General features: G+C 39.5%; 1 protein-coding gene and 1 long non-coding RNA gene across 6 annotated transcripts; one reads left to right on the top strand and one right to left on the bottom strand.

Moving 5' to 3' along the window:
- Nucleotides 1-209: 209 nt before the first annotated feature.
- Nucleotides 210-18,101, bottom strand: LOC110947968 (atrial natriuretic peptide receptor 1-like). The gene is made up of 23 exons (XM_051944722.1): nucleotides 18,062-18,101; nucleotides 17,628-17,736; nucleotides 15,582-15,714; nucleotides 15,005-15,137; nucleotides 14,602-14,706; nucleotides 12,464-12,566; nucleotides 11,978-12,123; nucleotides 10,728-10,800; nucleotides 9,567-9,711; nucleotides 9,397-9,483; nucleotides 8,572-8,715; nucleotides 8,364-8,485; nucleotides 7,663-7,801; nucleotides 7,146-7,194; nucleotides 6,122-6,223; nucleotides 5,821-5,940; nucleotides 5,535-5,628; nucleotides 4,376-4,463; nucleotides 4,069-4,208; nucleotides 1,595-1,747; nucleotides 1,410-1,508; nucleotides 858-949; nucleotides 210-747 (listed from the first exon to the last, which is right to left on the bottom strand). Exons 1-23 carry the CDS (start codon nucleotides 18,086-18,088, stop codon nucleotides 580-582), a joined length of 2,571 nt encoding a protein of 856 aa, XP_051800682.1. The 5' UTR covers nucleotides 18,089-18,101; the 3' UTR covers nucleotides 210-579.
- LOC127532695 (uncharacterized) lies at nucleotides 688-13,686 on the top strand. 5 transcript variants are annotated; one of them, XR_007940331.1, is made up of 6 exons: nucleotides 688-1,033; nucleotides 1,355-1,780; nucleotides 4,071-4,489; nucleotides 5,542-5,651; nucleotides 5,824-5,978; nucleotides 11,983-13,686. It is a non-coding gene; the product is annotated as an uncharacterized LOC127532695 (long non-coding RNA). The 5 variants fall into 5 exon arrangements; XR_007940329.1 differs by having other exon boundaries at nucleotides 1,462-1,780; nucleotides 4,071-5,651; XR_007940328.1 differs by having other exon boundaries at nucleotides 1,364-1,780; nucleotides 4,071-5,651.
- Nucleotides 18,102-18,340: the final 239 nt, after the last annotated feature.

Below are 18,340 nucleotides of genomic sequence, written 5' to 3'. Positions count from 1 at the left end.
AACTGCAAATAAAAACCATGTGTAATATGACAGAAACTGGTCTAAAATGGGTTTTTCAGACCAAAACGTGTCAAAACTCGTCAGATTTAAGAGAAAACCTGCCGTCTGTGGATCTTTTATTGTGAAATGAAACTACAGATTCAGTTTTCTGGTTTATTTTATTCCAGACTGATGATAAAAACGACAAACTGTGGCTGCTGAAACTCACATTTAGGACGAAACGTTCAAACACATTTAATTAGAACCACATCAAACATCATCTAAAACAGAAACACACAAACAGAGTCCAGTGAAACTTTCAGCTTCATGAAGAAAACTCAACTTCATTCATCTACATAGAAACTTTCTACAACTTTTGGTTCATGTTGTTCATGTTTTTGAATAAATTAGCCTTTTATTTTAAACAGTTTTCACTTTTTTTTTTGCCTTTTTTCTTTGTTTTGGGTCATTTCCATTGACTCCAGGAGGATAAATTCTGACACTAAACCAGAAATGATTCCATTAAACAGTTTTTCTCTGAGGAGCTGCTGGAGACGTTCTTCTTCTGTTTCTCTGGAGGTCATGTGACGACGTTCTGGATCAGGATTGGTCCAGCAGCAGGTCGTCGCCAAGGAAACCAGGCACTGGTGGCTGGAGCTCCGCCTCCTTCTCTGCCTCCGTCTCCATGGCGATGGATCTGGTCGTCTCCTTGGAGACCAGAGACATCTTCGTCCCCTCCAGCCAGTAGGTCACCATGTCCCCTTTACCCTGCAGGACACTGGGAGTTACTGGGAGCACTGGGAATTACTGGGAGTTACTGGGAGCACTTGGAGTTACTGGGAGTTCCTGGGAGCTACTGGGCTGACTGTGATCCTGACCTTGACCTGCAGCGTTCCTCTACACTCCAGCACGTATCCTCCGATCTCCTCCAGCAGGTAGAAGGTGCTGCAGCTGCACTGGATCTTCAGAGCTGAAACACAACCAGTAAAACCAGTGGAACCAGTGGAACCAGTGGAGCCAGTGGAACCAGTGGAGCCAGTGGAACCAGACAACTGTGAGTAACTCAGAACAAGATTTAGTATTTCAGACAAATTTAATGTTTTGGTCGATGTTAAATAACTGTGGACAAACTTTGAGTCATTTTAGTCTATTTAAAGTAACTTTGGGTCAATTTTGGATCATGTTGGACAAATTCAGTTATTTTTGGCCATTTCTGAGTCAGTTTACAGATTTTTTTGAGTCATTTATGACGACTTTAGAGTCATTTTGGAAATTTTGTTTGAGCGAACTGACTCATTTTGGACAAATTCTGAGTTAAATGAGAGATTTCCGGTAATTTTGGATCAGTTTTGAGTCATTCATGATGTGTCTCAAGTCCCTTCAGACTCCTCCTCGGAGTAGTCTGCTGGTTCTGGATCTGGTTGTAGTACCGAGGCTGTTGGACTCCATCCTGGACGCCGTGTTCACCGTGTCTCCAAACAGACAGTACCGAGGCATCTTGGTTCCGACCACTCCGGCCACGACTGGACCTGCAGACACAGCAGAACCTCAAAACCTCAGAGCCAGCTTCTTCACAACCAGCAGAACGTCGGGTTCTGGTGGAGCCTCGAGTTACCAGAGTGGATTCCGGCCCGGATCTGCAGCTGAGTGTTGGGTTTGTGGGGGATCCGGAAGGTTCTGCAGACGCCCACCAGGTCCAGAGCCATGCTGGCGATCTGAGAGGCATGAAGGATCCCGTTGACCCGCGGAACCCCGGAGACCACCATGTCTACACAACAACAACAACAACAACACAACAATGGTTTACACTAGAACCCTGGGGGTATTCCTTGAAGCTGGCTTAGGTCTAAGCCTGGCTTATTTCGGTCAGCTTCGCTAACTTTAGTGAGAGTTTTGTTCCACCAACAAGGCTTAGGGCTAGCCTGGCTTGGTAACCATGGTAACTCAGCCAGAGCGACAAGCCTGGTCCGGGGCAGGCTAACAGTCAAGCTTACTTTAGCTCCATGTCAGAGAAGGTTCTGACGAGCTTCAGAAAGACGCCTGTGAACCGCATGTTACACATTAAATTCATCTTGATCTGTAATCAGTGATGTTCTTGTTCGGTGACATACATTGAGACCTTTTTTAAATAACGCCGGAATAACCGTGAATCAAACTATATCATATTACACATTTTGTCACAGTGTGTAACTGTGGCTCAGTGGTTAGAGTGTAGTTAAGTAGATTAAATGTGGTTTTACTTTTCATTGCGCCGTGGGTTGGAATCCATCAGCGGTAAATACTTGGAAATATCTGATTTTCTTTCTTCTTTCACCCTCAAAGTGCAGTCAACACGTAACAGGAATAGGCACAGATTGTCTTAAAATAAGCAGGACACAACAGCCACAGTTTTCCATAAAGAATACCTTCCTTTTACCAGCGGTCCAATCTGATCATGATGAGAATCCAAAGGTGAGGCCAAATGATGAGAGAACTATTTTGTGTACAGCTCATTTGTGTCTTCTCCCTTATTTAAATGTAGGCCACAGTAGCACTATCATCTCTAATAAAAATGACATCTCCTCTGTAGGCCTACATGTTTTTTTCTGCTTTTTTATTCAAAGTTTGAGTGTTTGATGAAACATCTCCACATGAAGTTGCCCCTTTTTTCCAAAGTATTCCTCCTTTGGTTTTAGGTGTTACCTGCTGCTTTATTCATCTATGGTGGATATATATTTGTCAAATCAAGAACATGAATTAGGCCTACCAGAGTAAAAAGTGAAAACCACCATCACATTACACAAAACCAGGCTGTAGCCTCTTTCTCTCATATATATATATATATATATATATATATATATATATATATATATATATATATATATATATATATATGTTTATACACACATAAAAAATGTCTTCAATGAGTTTTGAAAAGCTTTATTTCATCAGATTGATCTCCTCTGGGCCACAGTAGTGTGACAAACTTCAGGGTGAGGAAATAAAAGTCATCTACCACTGCAGCTGTGGGTTATCCCTAATCAGTGTCAAAAACTTGCCCTCTGAAAATTAAATTTTCAGACATGTGTGCGTGTGTACGCTCAGACTAAGTGCTTCATTAAAAGAAAATAAACACGCATTTAAACAGTCGGCAATGCTTTGCCAGGCAGCGTCTGGAGCGTTATTTATCAACCGTGTTGCCTTTTCTTGTGATAATCTCACTGTAGTCCTCGTACAACTCCGTGAGAAGAGAAATTCTCCGCTCTGTTTTTAGACATAATATCATCATTTCGACGATCGACACGTCGGGGCTTTTTATCTCCCCGGACGCACACTCAGCTGCAGCTTGGATCAGCCTGGCTTGAATAAGCGTCTCTGAAAAACAGCTGAGCCTCGTTAGTGGAACTACTTGCAGCTGAGATTAAAGTTGCCGCTTATTCAAGCCACGCTTACCGGCGTAAGCCCAGCCTGTTTTAGCCAGCTTCGAGGAATACCCCCCTGGATACCACCATGTCTACACAACAACAACATACAACACAACAATGGTTTAAACTAGAACCCCAGAGACCACCATGTCTACACAACACAGACATTTTGTTTAACTATGTGTCAATTTCGTGTCATTTTTGTCGTCATTTTATGACTTTTTGCAGCCTTTTTGTCTTTCTGTGGTCATTTTGTGTCTCTTTGCAATGACTTTGTGTTTTGTTTGTGGTTCAGATGTGAATTTTAAATAATTTTCTTAACAGATAGTACCCTAATCAAGCAATCACACTAAATAAACTTAGTGGATGTCATCACAAGTCCTAATGCGTCTGCTTTAGTTCATGCTGTTGTGTTACATTTCAGGTTATGTTAAAGACCAGAACTCTGGCTGGTTTCCATTAACCACCTCATTAGTCTTTGTCATGGCGCCCCTTCACTAGCTAAACTCCCACAATGCTCTCTACTTTAACTGTAGTCTGAGTGACGCCTCCTCTGGTCTCTACAGGGTTAATTATGTACAGTTGTTGGTGATTATTTTCTGGGCTATTGGCACCAAAATGTCTGTTTTAGTGTCTCCTTTCTGTGTTAGCTAAGCCGCTAACGTTCACCGTGTGTTTTGCTCACAGGCGTCTCCGATGGTTTCCACCTTGTAGACGTCGTAGTTGTCGATGATGTCGTCAAACGTGGTGTAGAGCTTGTTGAGGAAGTCGACCACCTGGTAAGGAGTGCTGCTGCTGGACAGCTGGGTGAAGCCCACGATGTCGCTGCAAGCAAAGATACGCCGATTATTACCGAAGTTCACCTCCACCTCGCCGTCCGAGCTGCTTCTACTTGCAGCCAGGTACATCTGAGAGGCTCTGAGGTGGGTGAGGGTTAGTTCAGAGGGGAAGTCTCTCAGCTGATCTGCATATCAGCTGGTTTTTAATTGTACCTGAAGAAGACGGTGGCGCTGACGTAGCTCTGAGCCTGCATCGGTTTCCCCAGACGGAGGTCATCGGCCACCTGCTTAGGAAGCATACCTGCAGCACAAACATGAAACACCGAGGTTTGACTCATCCATCGTGTTTTCTTTAAAGAGAGAACAGCATAGAGCTCAGCAAATCTGGAAAATAAAAGGAGTCGATGCATGTTAGTAACCCTTAGTGCCTGACTTAGTGTCCAAATTCACATTCCTGCTTCTCAGTTGAACTGTTCTTTTAGTCTTTATGGCAGCAAAGTTTGTCATACGTTAAATGAAACTGTGAGGAACTCACAACATAATTTAGTCTTTTTAAACAATAGGTTTTTTTTTAGTATTCTAGACAAATTCAAAGTCTTTTTGGTCAAAGTTAAGTAATAGCAGACAAATTTCAAATCATTTATGACGTGTTTTGGTCTTTTTGTTCCATTCTTGAGGTATTTTGAACCAAGATTCAAACATTTGGAGGAATTTTTGTCTCCTTTTGGATAGCTTTAGAAAAAAATGGTTTTAGGAGTTTTGAATGATCAATTTCACATCATTTTGGACAAACTGAGTCATTTAGAACAAGTTTTAATCATTTTTGAGCAAATTTTGACTCATTTAGGAAAAAATATGATTAATTTATAACATATTTTAATAATTTTTAGACCAATTCTAAGTCATTTTGGTCAAAAACTAGGAATAGTAGAGAAAGTTTGAGTCATTTAGGACATGTTTTAGTATTTTAGAACCATTTTGGATTAATTTGGGGAAACATTGTTCAGAATTATACGGATCATAATTTTTTTATCCATCTTAGACTCCTTTTCTTTGTTCTTTTCTTTCTTTCTTTCTTGAATATGAGTAACTAGTATGATGTCTAAAAAGTATAGTAAATATGTTTTTTAAATTAGATTTTATTTGGGGAAATGATGGAAGGTAATTTGGATGTTATAGATAAAGATAATCACAACATCTGCATAGAGACGAGTCTTTTCTCTGAATGTGTTTAAAAATGTAAAACACAGCAGGAGTGAGCGCAGAAACCTGGGTTAGTTTCATTACAGGTGTAAGATCTTAATTTATCAGTAACCAAATCATGAGGATGACCCAGTGTTTGTGTGTTTTTGTTTGTTTTTATGTGTCGTACTGTACAGCAGGCGGTCAGTTTTCTGCTTCTCGTGCATCAGATCCTGAGTCCGTTCAGCCACCAACACCTCCAGATGTTTGCTGTACTTCTCCATCTGAAACCAAGACAGTCCATACTGTACGTAAACACATTTTAACTTGGATAAAAATATCAAAATGACTGTAAAAAGACAGAAAAAGTTTTCTGATTTTCCACTTTCTGGCGGTTCTTGAATGCATCACTGCTAATGTAAGTTTCACATGTGATTTATAATTGATATCATTAATTTGAGGTGTCCTGTCTCTACCAGGTTCATCATCATGTCCACCGGGCTGACTTTGATCGGGTTGATCCGGTGAACAAACTTCCTGATTTGTTCAAACGTGGGCCGGTGGGCGGGGTTATGAGAGCGACATCGCCGGATCAGCTACGGAAACACAAACGGGACAAAACACAGCAGCAACGGTAAGATGGTGGTATGACTGCTAATGTGTGACCAAGTTCTGCAGAAACCATGAGTGGATTCACAAACCTATTTTTGTAATACTATTTGAATAAAACTTTTAAAACAAGTTAAACAAGCATTGAGAATTTCAGCTTCTACAGACCTCCACGTAGTCGGAGGGACAGGGACAGGTGCTGTCGGCTTTACTGGAGATCAGCTCAGGTAGAGGAGGACACCAGGAACACTCCAGGTTGGACTCCTCCGCCTGCAGGGGAAAGTATTAGATTCAGTTATTTGGATTTTCATGTTTTAAAGAAAACATTATATAAAAGACCTCCATCATGCTTCATGGTACTGGCATGATGCTGCCTCCACCATGCTTCACATCATGATGCTGCCTCCACCATGCTTCACATCATGATGTTGCCACCACCATGCTTCATCATGATGCTGCCTCCACCATGCTTCACATCATGATGCTGCCACCACCATGCTTCACATCATGATGCTGCCACCACCATGCTTCATCATGATGCTGCCACCACCGTGCTTCACATCATGATGCTGCCACCCCCGTGCTTCACACCATGATGCTGCCACCACCATGCTTCATCATGATGCTGCCACCACCGTGCTTCACATCATGATGCTGCCACCACCATGCTTCACATCATGATGCTGCCACCACCATGCTTCATCATGATGCTGCCACCACCGTGCTTCATCATGATGCTGCCACCACCATGCTTCACATCATGATGCTGCCACCACCATGCTTCATCATGATGCTGCCACCACCATGCTTCATCATGATGCTGCCACCACCGTGCTTCACATCATGATGCTGCCACCCCCGTGCTTCACACCATGATGCTGCCACCACCATGCTTCATCATGATGCTGCCACCACCGTGCTTCACATCATGATGCTGCCACCCCCGTGCTTCACACCATGATGCTGCCACCACCATGCTTCATCATGATGCTGCCACCACCATGCTTCACATCATGATGCTGCCACCACCATGCTTCATCATGATGCTGCCACCACCGTGCTTCACATCATGATGCTGCCACCACCATGCTTCACATCAAGATGCTGTCACCACCATGCTTCACATCATGATGCCACCACCGTGCTTCATGTAAAATCAGTTGGGAGTTTATCATGAGCGTGTCAGACTTACTGGGACTGGGTTGCTGCGAGTTGCTATCTCCAGCAGGATGATGGAATAACTGAAAAACAAGCAAGTGGTTGAGGTTATGACTTGAACTGTGTGTTTACAAGCCTTCCAGAAGCATCCTCACATCATGATGCTGCCTCCACTGTGCTTCACATCATGATGCTGCCACCACCATGCTTCATGGTATGCAGTGTTTAGTGTCAAACATATCATCTAGTCTGATGGACATAAAGCTCCATCCTGGTCTCCTCAGACCAATGAACCTTCTTCCAGGTGACTTCAGAGTCTCCACATGTCTTTTGGTGAACTCTAATCCAGCTTGAATGAGCTTTTTTCAATACAGTTGGAGGTGTCTTACTGGCCTCCCTCACTAGTCTCCTTCTAATAACTTCTTTGGAGAAGTCATATGTGTCTTGGTGGCCTTATCCAGCAACCCTAATTAAATTGTCCATGACTCGGTGTAAACCATTTATGAGTGAATGTCGTTTCTAGACACTCTAAGTGAAACATCCGGCTTCACCTGAACACGTCTCCAGCCAGCGTCGGCTCCATGTTGGAGTTCTGAAACTCAGGTGGCATGTAAACCTCCTGGAGCCTCTGCTGATAGGTGGACAGAGGCTCCGCCCCGTCGTCCCTGCGATACGTCCTCAGTCCGTAATCTGATTAGACAGATCACGTCAGTCAAAGAAATGACGCTTCAAGACATTACATTGTGTTTTGTCTTTCTCCAACGCAACAGTTGTCTGTATTTTTGTGAGAACACATTAAATTACAGAATTTTATGGAGATTTATTGTGAGTTTGCTATAAATACTTCACATATCTGTTATTATAAATATTTTACCTGTTATTATAAATACTTTACTTGTTATTATAAATACTTTACCTGTTAGTTTAAATACTTTACATTTTATTTAAAACAATATACCTGTTAGTTTAAATACTTTACCTGTTATTATAAATATTTTACCTGTTAGTATAAATACTTTACCTGTTAGTATAAATACTTTACCTGTTAGTTTAAATACTTTACCTGTTAGTTTAAATACTTTACATTTTATTTAAAACAATATACCTGTTGGTTTAAATACTTCACCTGTTATTTTAAATACTTTACATGTTATTTAAAACAATATACCTGTTAGTTTAAATACTTCACCTGTTATTTTAAATACTTTACATGTTATTTAAAACAATATACCTGTTGGTTTAAATACTTTACCTGTTATTTTACAGACCCAGCGGTCGTCTAAGACACAGTTTAGAGACTTGAGTCGGCCGTGACAGATCCGGTGTTGGTGGAGGTACGACATCCCTCTGGCGATGTCGGTAGCGAAGGAAAACCTGTAAAAAAAACAAAAAACAGAATCATTGGTAGTTCTAATTAACCGCACGTCTAATTAAATCTTAATTAGGCGCTTCTATACGACCTGAAGCCCCAGTTCAGAGGAATCTCCTCGTTAAGCAGGACATCGTTAAGGCTTCCCTTTGGGCAGTACTCCGTTACTATGGCAACATCAGGCACCTCAACACAACCACCGATGAACTTGCACAGGTTAGGATGGTCGAGCTCCCTGGAGAAAGAACAATCCATCAGTTATTAAACTGGTTTACATCAAATCATTAACCGTATTCAGTCCTCAATACTAAAAATGGATTTTATAGTGACTTTATTGTGCCTTTTGTCACAGTTATTTATATTTATACTTTTAGTTGCGACAAGTTTTCATTATGCTCAACAAATTTTGGGCCATTTTAGCCGATTTAGTCATCACTTCTTTATATTGTTTTATCTTTATAGTTTCTTCTAATTTGCTGGTTATGAATGAATAACATTACATGATAAAGATTAACGGAAATTAGAGTTACCTAAAAGACAAAAGTTATTTCAAACAAGTTTTTGTCATGTTCAGCAAATTACAAGTTATTTTTGACAAGTTTTTGTTATGTTGGACTAATTTAGGGTAATTTTAGAATAAATTAAAGTTTACCTAAAAGACAAACAAATTCTGAAATTAAGTTATATTGTACAATTTTTGTCACATTCAGCACACTATCAAGTTTTTTGTGCAAATATTTACCCCGTTACACACAAATGTTTGGTCATTTCAAACAAATTTTTGTTGCATTCAACAAATTTAAAGTTATTTTCAACAAGAAAAATGAGACGGGAACATTAAAAAACAGCCAGAAGCTGCTGCTCAGAGTTCAGAAGTAATCGACAATGATTTTCCCGGTTAGCTGTGTCGTGTCACCTGACTTGTTTGACTTCCTGTCGGATGGTTTTGGACAGAGAGAAAGTCTTAGTTTGAATCCTCTTGATGGCCACCGTCTGGCCGTCGCTGCAGATGAGACAGTTTTAAACATATCAAAGGTAATTCCTGTGGTACATTATAGGTTTAAACAGGTGAGCAGGGGTTCCTACTAGATGCCAGTGCAGGTGAACAGAGTTTTCCTGGTTCCTGGTTGTCCGGTGCAGGAGCTTAGAGCAGTGACACAGCTGGTGTTGCTGTCGCTGTTTGCCACCGGGACGCTCATGATGCTGCCCATGGTCATATGAGCCTCCTGGTCTGCAGCAAAACCCAACAGAGACAGACAAATCTGTTGTCAAAACTGCCGAAAACCAACACCGAAAGAACCAAAACCGTGACAAATTAACACAACACCAGAAAGCGATGTAAAATTAACACAAACAGAAGCAAAACCAATGACAAAGGAGGCAAAAGAACCAGAAAGAGTCACAAAAGAGTGAAAAAGACACAAAAATGGACCAAAGAAAGGAAATGCAAACCAGTCCAGAAAGAGATTAAAATTGACCAAATGAAACATGAAATAAACACAAAATAAATATCAAGAGCCACAAAATGACACCAAAGAGATGCAAAGAGACTGAATCAAAAAGACACATTTTCAAATGGAACAAGATAAAAGTCACCTTTTAGACTCACTAAAGGATGGTGAAGACAAAAATAATAGTTGCAAAGAGATGCAATATGAATATAAATAAGTGACCACAAAGACACAAAAAATAACCCAGAAACAGATGCAAAAGAAACAGAAGCAAAACTGATGAAAATGGAGACAAAGGAACAGCAAAGAGTCACAAAATAATGAAAAAAAGACCAGAAAGAGACAGAACCGGACCACAGAACCGGACAGAACTAAACAATAAACTGACGCAAAGTGACCAGATGCTAATTCAGTGCAAAGATAAAAACACACAAAACAATTATTTGATGCAAAATGGCTGCAAAGAGACACAAAACAATAAAAACCAGATGCAATAAAGAACGCAAATTAATGCAAAAAATGACCACAAAGACACACACAATGATCTGAAACGGGTTAAAATTGACTAAAAGAGCAAATCCACAACCAATGCTAATGGAGACAAAGCAATTAGCAAAAAATAGCAACACAAAAACACACAAATCAATCACATGGAGACCATTTGACTGGTTTAAAAGTAGCTGCAGTTTATAGTCTTTTCTGTATTAATTTCAGACCTTTGTTTCCCATTTTTAGACTGGTTACGCACCAGTTTCAGAACTGGGGGAACTAGCTTGAAGCGGTTTAATCTGAGTACCTTGTTTTATGGTAGAGAAGTCGATGATCCAGCTTTCGTCCCAGAGCAGCTTCTCCTTCTGGTACCTGAACCACTAAAGGACAAGATTCATGACGATAACTTCTAGTATTGTGGGGTGAAGGGTTTAGTTCAAGCAACTGGACTTATTCTTGTGATTTTTCAAGATCACAAGAATAAGTCCAGTAGCCTGAACTGAACCCTTCACCTTAAGATGACCTGGATGAATGAGAACCTTCACAGACATGTTCTAGTGTTGTGTTGTTTCTAATGAACACAGACTGAATGTAAAAGATGGACGCCACCTACTGGTGTGAGGACGACAGTTTTATGTTGTCAAATAAAAGCAGAAGTTTGAAAATCCAAAGCAACTTAACTTGTTGTGCTATTTAGCCCTGAGACTAAAGAGCAAAGGAGCTTCATAGAGCCTAAAAATTAAAGTAACTAACTATGAGATAAAGTAGAATATCATCTGCATAGAGCTTTTTATAATCCTTCTTCATTCATTTGGAACAGTGTACTGTGTTACTGATCTTATAAAGCTTGGTTTATTTTATGATCAGGACAAGTTGCATTTTTCTACTTTGATTGTGAGAATGTCATTGTGAGATGAATTTTTGTTGTTTTTGGTCCATTATTGTTGTTTTAAATACTTTAATCCCACTGACCTGACAAAAGCTGAAGTTTGCAAATCTGAAGCATCTTGCTGTGTTAGCACTGAGTCTAATGAGGAAAGAAGCCTCACAGAGCCTGGAAATAAAACTAACTGCGAGATAAAGTAGAACAACGTCTGCGTATAGCTTTATTTAACTCTTCTTAATTCATTTGGGATAGTTGTAGTGTATTGTGACAATGATTTTTCAAAGTTTGACCTGTTTTATGCTCAGGATAAGTTGCATTTTTCTACTTTCACTAGGAGATCGTCATTAGATTTTTTTTGTTGCTTTTGAATCAGATTACAAAGGAGTGGATGTGGCCGCTTTATCATCTATTTTCCTTTAAACAGGACCTTAATTTACAAAATAAACACCATGTTGTATTATATTAGACTTAAAACTACTGATTGAGAGCATAAACTCATTAGAATCATGTTAACTGAGGTGACAGATCAAGTGAAAAATCAGCTCATTTTCTCATCGACTTCTATACAGTGAGAGGAGTCGCCCTCTGCTGGCTGGTGGGGACGATGCAGGTTTAAGGCTTAGTCCATCTCTTAGGTTTACTCTGGTTTCTGTTTGTGTTGTATGTCTCACCACAGCGGTCAGTATGAAGGAGAGGCAGAGCAGGCTGAGCGGCAGGCCGATGGCCAGTTTGGTGGCAGCTGTCATCGGACATTCACCACAGTCGGCTGGACAGGTGGAACAAAGCTCCGCCTCTTCGCAGACGCCATCGCCACAGACTGAGAATGAAAACATTAAAGACTGGGCAGGTACTTGATCATGTTTAAACAACCGTCCCAAAATAGTCTTAATCTTAAAGAAGAAGACACGTCTAATCTTGTTATCGGTCGTTGGAATAACAGCCCTGGACACACCTCACAGAGGTTTAAAAGCTGAGGCAACACCAACCACCACCAGAACTGAAGAAGCCTCTTGGATGAGAGGTGAAACGTCTTCTAGGAACTTTCTTAAAGTCCAGTGGATTGATTTAAACTACTTTGGATAACCATGACCTGGATGAATGAGAACCTGCACAGACTTCTTTAGTCATGTTTAAACGTGGAGCAGAAACAAACCTACCTACAGCTGGCAGGACGGTGCTTTTAGCCTCCAGAGCAACCTGCATTCGACCGACTCGTATGTGAGCGATGAGCGAAGTTAAACCGGCGTGGAACAAAACCACCTGCAAGACAATGTGTTGGGTTATCAGGTGCTGAGGAGGTCAAGGAACAAACTGTAAGAACTTCATGTCAAAGTAACCAAAGCCGATTGGTTAGAGTCAAATTCAACCTTAGATTAGTTGAATTCATTGAGTTTGTTAGTGATGTTATCATTTTTTCTCTGTCTGAAAACACTCTGGGTCACATCCTGTGGTCTTAAATGTGATACATTAATCAAAATGATAGCAACTTAATTAATTAGCACAGAGCAAAATAGCCTCTCAGAGCCTGAAAACAAAGCTAACTGTGAGATAAAGTGGTGTATCATCTGTGTATAGCTTTATATGACTCTTAATTCATTTGGGACAGACATGGTGTATTGTGATAATGATCCTATGAAGTTTGGTGTGTTTTATGCTCAAGACAAGTTGCATTTTTCCACTTTGATTGTTAGAATGTCTTTATGAGAGATTTTTTTTTGTTATTTTTGGTCTTTTTTGTTGTTTTAAATACATTAATCGCATTGACCTGATAAAAGCTGAAGTTTGCAAATCTGAAGCATCTTGCTGTGTTAGATAGCAGTGAGACTGATGAGGAAGAAGCTTCACAGAGCCTGAAAATAAAAGTTACTATGGGATAAAGTAGAATGTCATCTGCATATAGCTCTTCTTAATTCATTCAGGACAGATATAGTGTATTTTAATAATGATCCTATGAAGTTTGGTTTATTTTATGATCAGAATAAGTTGCATTTTTGTACTTTGATTGTTTGAACGTCTTGAGATATTTTTTTGTTGCTTTAACCAGTTACACAATCTAATGATGTTCATTTCCAAAGTCGAATGGATGATTAGGTGGTCAGTAAGCTGTCATTTAACCATCTTTTTACAGATTGTATCTGTTTCCATTCACCTAAAAAGCACTGAAAAATGTGTCCTTTATTGTGCTTATTTTATTGTTCATATATTTTCAGCTACATTTCCCACCTTTAGTGTCTGTCTCAGCGTTACAAGGTGGTTCAAAGAGGAAGAGTCTGTCCTAAACTTAAAGATTACCCAAAAAGAGACACAATCCACTCCATCACTGTTTTTACACTTTTAATAATGGCTTGACAAGAACAATAAATGTAAATCAGTGAGTGATGGAGGTGCTATGAAGCATATGAGCTCTTTCCTTTAACTTTTGTCCTTTTAGTCCTTTTGTACTGATACCCTTAATAGACCCTCCAGAAAAACGCGGGCTAAAATCCTTGATTATGTGAATAAATATGCGGGGTTTTTATGCCATTTTATGCGGGGAAATTCCGGAAAGTTGCAAAGTATGCGAATAGTTGTGAAATATGCAAAAAGATGTGAAATATGTAAGAACTGGGAAAAAAGGTGATTCTTCTCCTACATCCTGTTAATAGGCTACCACTAAGTTGTTGTTTGAGTCCTTTGCGTTCAGCAAACCTTTTGCTGTGCTTCGTCGTGGAGAAGTGCTGCAACACGGTTCATTTTCTTCGGTGCTCCAGAACGATGTTGCACGGGGTGCAAAAAAGTTTCCCCCCACTTTCATGCAGTAAATCTGGGTACTGTTTTGCCCGGTCTCTGGCTGAAATATTCGTAGGTAAATGTGATCTTTGAGCATTCGCCATTCTTGTTTTTCGTCTCTGAGCGCCGCGCTCCGCATCAGCTCGTGCTTCTAGTGTGTGTGTGAATGTGTGAACTGATGACGTCAGGCCGGGCGTCACATAAAAACTCACAACTCCATTTATATCGGTTATAGTTTTCTCATTTTATGTGGAAATTGTGAAATCAAGCGGGACCCACATATTTCTCTTTTTTTTCATGGAAATGTGAGATTCTTGCAGGAATTATGCGCTGTTTTCGGGGATTATGCGGCCTTTTGGGAAATAATTGACCCCTGCATAATCAGCGGCATTTTGTTGATTAATGCGGGAATTCATGCGATCGCATAATCGCGTCTTTCTGTAGGGTCTACCTTAAGGTGTTTTTGTAGAGTTTTGGTCGGAAAACGCTGCTGAGGCCTTACAAACTGGTGTTTTTTGTGCGTTACCTTTGCCGTCCAGTTGGTCTGGGTCATCTTTCCGGAGGTGGAGATGGTGTGGGTGAAGATTTTTCCGTCATCAGGAATCCAGGGACCACAGATACTTTCAAACGTCTGACAGTGAATGAAAACAGCAGAAAAATCAGATTTCACCTGATGGTCTGTCTTTATTTCTTCTGGTAATGATGTTCTAACATCAACTTTCAGAGGATGTTATCAGGAACACAGAAGATGTTCTACGACAAAAAACAAGGAACGTTCTCAAACCAACAGTGTACAAAAGTTGTCCAGATGTTATTGAGACCTCGGATGACAGAGTGTTTTTATACGGAACTAAAAGAAAACCTGTAACAGAACAGACTTGTGGACCTTTGCAGAACTTTGATACGTAAAGTTGTAACTGAGTTCGTACCATGTGTCCCAGAGGACAGGAGTGGATGTTGGCGTGATGGATGCAGCAGTTTTCTCCGTTTGCATCCTTCCAGTTGGTCGGACAGTCATGATGTTCGCAGAACTTTTGAGCTTCTACAGCGTTTGTTATGGAGCTGAACACAACAGATATAGACCAGTTTAAACCAGTTCAGACCAGGTTAGACAGACATAGACCAGTTCAGATGAGCACAAAAACCATTTTAGACCAGTTCGAACTAGCACAAGGACCAATAAGACCAGTTCAGACCAGTTCAGACAGATATTAACCAGTTCAAACCAGCTTAGAAAGTCGAGACCAGTTCAGACCAACGTAAGAACATTTTGGAGCCTCCCAGAATTTTTACTTCCATTCTAAAGCCAGCAAATAAAAATATTGATAATAAATGTTATTTTCAAGAACCTTTTTAGAACATAAAAAATAAGACAATAAAACATTTTAAAAATGTTTAAAAAGACAATGAAACAATAAAACAAACATTAAAACAAACAACAGTTAGTGTGAACTTGTGGTTGGCTGGTCCCAGTTTAACCAGTATAAGCAGTATAAACCAGTTTACCTCTGGGTGAAGATGTGGTTCTGAATAGCCCAGCTGTAGAAAGAATCCTGAGCTGTGACTGAATATGTGACGTTAAAAACTTCTCCACTTTTCACCAGTTCAGGAGGACGAACCACCCAGGACATCTCCAGACCTGAGGAAGACAAAGATCAGAATATGTGGAGACACTAGAAGGACATCTCCAGACCTGAGGAAGACAAAGATCTAAATATGTGGAGACACTAGAAGGATGTCTCCAGACCTGAGGAAGACAAAGATCAGAATATGTGGAGACACTAGAAGGACATCTCCAGACCTGAGGAAGACAAAGATCAGAATATGTGGAGACACTAGAAGGACATCTCCAGACCTGAGGAAGACAAAGATCAGAATATGTGGAGACACTAGAAGGACGTCTCCAGACCTGAGGAAGACAAAGATCTAAATATGTGGAGACACTAGAAGGATGTCTCCAGACCTGAGACAGATTTAGATATTTAGAGAAACTAAACAACTTTTATTTCACTGATGGTCAAAAACCAGGTAGAAACTTGTTCAAAGTGACTCAAAACAGTGTCCAAAGTTAAAATTTTGAGTCACTGTGATTAATTTTATTCATTTTGATCATGTTTTGTCATTTTGGCCAAATTTTGAGTAATTTTGTCCATTTGAACTCGACTTCGTCACAATTTCAAGTCAGCTTGGAAGATTTCAGGGAATTTTATGTCATTTCTAACTCATTTTCATCATCACCATAATCTTCAACATGCTTACATGATTTTAGCCAATATTTGAAGTCATTTGGACCATTTTAATTCATCTTTAACATGTTTGAAGTCATTTTGGTCAAATATTTTTGAATTTTGGATCATTTTATTGAACTTTTTTTCAAGCCAATATCGCTAAATTTTGAGTGATTTCTTACCATTTAAACTCAATTTTGTCACAATTTTAAATCTTCTGGAAATAGTTTGAGTCATTTTAGGGAATTTTTTAAACTCTCATAAGTTACATGCTAACATCATTTTGAACAATTCTCACTTAAGTTGGACAGATTTTCATTCGTTTTTAGACCATTTTAACTACTTTTCTTTTTCTTAAAAGCATTAAGCTTAGTTTTGATGAATGTTTAAAGTTGTTCGGATCATTTTAAATTCATTTTCAAGTTTTTCAAGCCCAATTTTTGCCCAATGTTAAGTGATTTTTATCATTTGAACTCTACTTTGTCACATTCCAAATTATGCTGGACCTCATTTGAGTCATTTTAGACCATTTAAAAAAAAACTCATTTTCATCATCAACGTTAGCTTCAACATGTTTAACATCATTTTGGACCTTTTATTTCACTTGGACAGGTTCTGACTTAATACCAACTCATTTTCATTATCTTCACTGTGTTAAACATAGTTTTAATTAATATTAAAAGTAGTTTGAGACCATTTTTAATTCAGTTTCAGAATTCTTCCAAATCATTTTGGTCAATTTTTAAGTGATTTTGACCATTTGAACTCGACTTTGTCACATTTTAAGTCTTGCTGGACATAGTTTGAGTCATTTTTAGGCCATTTTGGAACTCATTTGTGTTAAATGTAGTTTTAACTAATGTTTAAAGTAATTTTGGACCATATTTAGTCCAGTTTTGAAAAGATTTAAACCTATTTTTGAAGCCATTGTGGTCAAATTTGATCTAGTTTTGGACCATTTTCAATTAATTTTCAACTTCTGTCAAGTCAAAATTTGGCTAAAATTTGATTCGTTTTGGAAAGTTGAAATAATGTGGAGGTTCTGTGGAAACACTGCGGCAGGCACTTTATTTTAGGGCTGGACCCGAATATCCTGAATATCCGAATATTTGTTGAATTCTGGTATCCAAAACCATGTGATGCATTCAAGTACCTCCTGGAAACTGACCTGAAAATGAGTCAAATCTTTATGTTTCTACAGTTTCTGGCTGATGAAAGGTGACAGCAGTAATTTTTTATTAAAGCTAGCCTGCCTTCAGCGCTCTGTGAGGTCTCAGAGTTCACAGGATGAAACCCTTTATAATTAACTCAGATTTATCCTCACCTCCACAGTCGATCATGTTGTTCTCGTTGGGTCGGTCCAGAGGCCAGCAGTCGTACTCGCTGTTGTCCAAGTCATGCCAACAACAAGTCGGGCCGACAAAAACACAAACCTGGAAACAACACAACACACAAATCCAACAAACACTCACACGATGAGAGAAAACTTGACCTCATTAATAGAAACATGATACAAAACACACAATTAAAAATCCTATTTATTGGTTTTAGACTGAACACAAAGGAAAAAAAAACATGTGGAGTCGTGCAATAATTTAAAGCAGTAAAACCAGAACAGTTTAGTGAAGTGAAGTGGACTTTGTTTTATAAATATGTGTCCTTTAATGCCAAAAATAGATTCCTCTATATTTAAATAACATGAATTTAACTGGATGAAAGTTTTTTTCCCATACACAGAGCAGATGTTTGGTTTCTTACCCAGATCAGCAGCTGCAGTTCCTCCATGCTGACGGACTGATGGACGAATGAATGAATGAATGAATGAATAAAGTGATGACTGATGACAGAGAGAAGGTGGTGAACTCAGAGTGAACATCTACCGCCCCCTGCTGGTGGCTGCTGGGACTGAACTGCATCATTTCAAGTCATTTTGGTCCAACTTATATTTTCCTCCTCCTCAAGAAGTTTAAAGCGATTTTGGAAGATTTTCAGTCACTTTGGACAAGTCTTTTGGCTTCTTTAAACAAAATTTCCTCG

Source organism: Acanthochromis polyacanthus, chromosome 24 (genome assembly GCF_021347895.1).
Source record: "Acanthochromis polyacanthus isolate Apoly-LR-REF ecotype Palm Island chromosome 24, KAUST_Apoly_ChrSc, whole genome shotgun sequence".
NCBI classification, from domain to species: Eukaryota; Metazoa; Chordata; class Actinopteri; family Pomacentridae; genus Acanthochromis; species Acanthochromis polyacanthus.
This window is presented reverse-complemented; position numbering and strand designations above follow the sequence as displayed.

What these genes read in the sequence shown, in the direction of transcription:
- LOC110947968 (XM_051944722.1), bottom strand. Translation starts at nt 18,088, where the DNA reads ATGGAGGAACTGCAGCTGCTGATCTGG. An exon ending in AGACCAACTGGACGGCAAAG is followed by an intron (nt 12,567 to 14,601) that starts GTAACGCACAAA and finishes ATTGTCTTGCAG; the next exon opens with GTGGTTTTGTTCCACGCCGG. An exon ending in CTGGCTGGAGACGTGTTCAG is followed by an intron (nt 7,195 to 7,662) that starts GTGAAGCCGGAT and finishes CTTGTTTTTCAG; the next exon opens with TTATTCCATCATCCTGCTGG.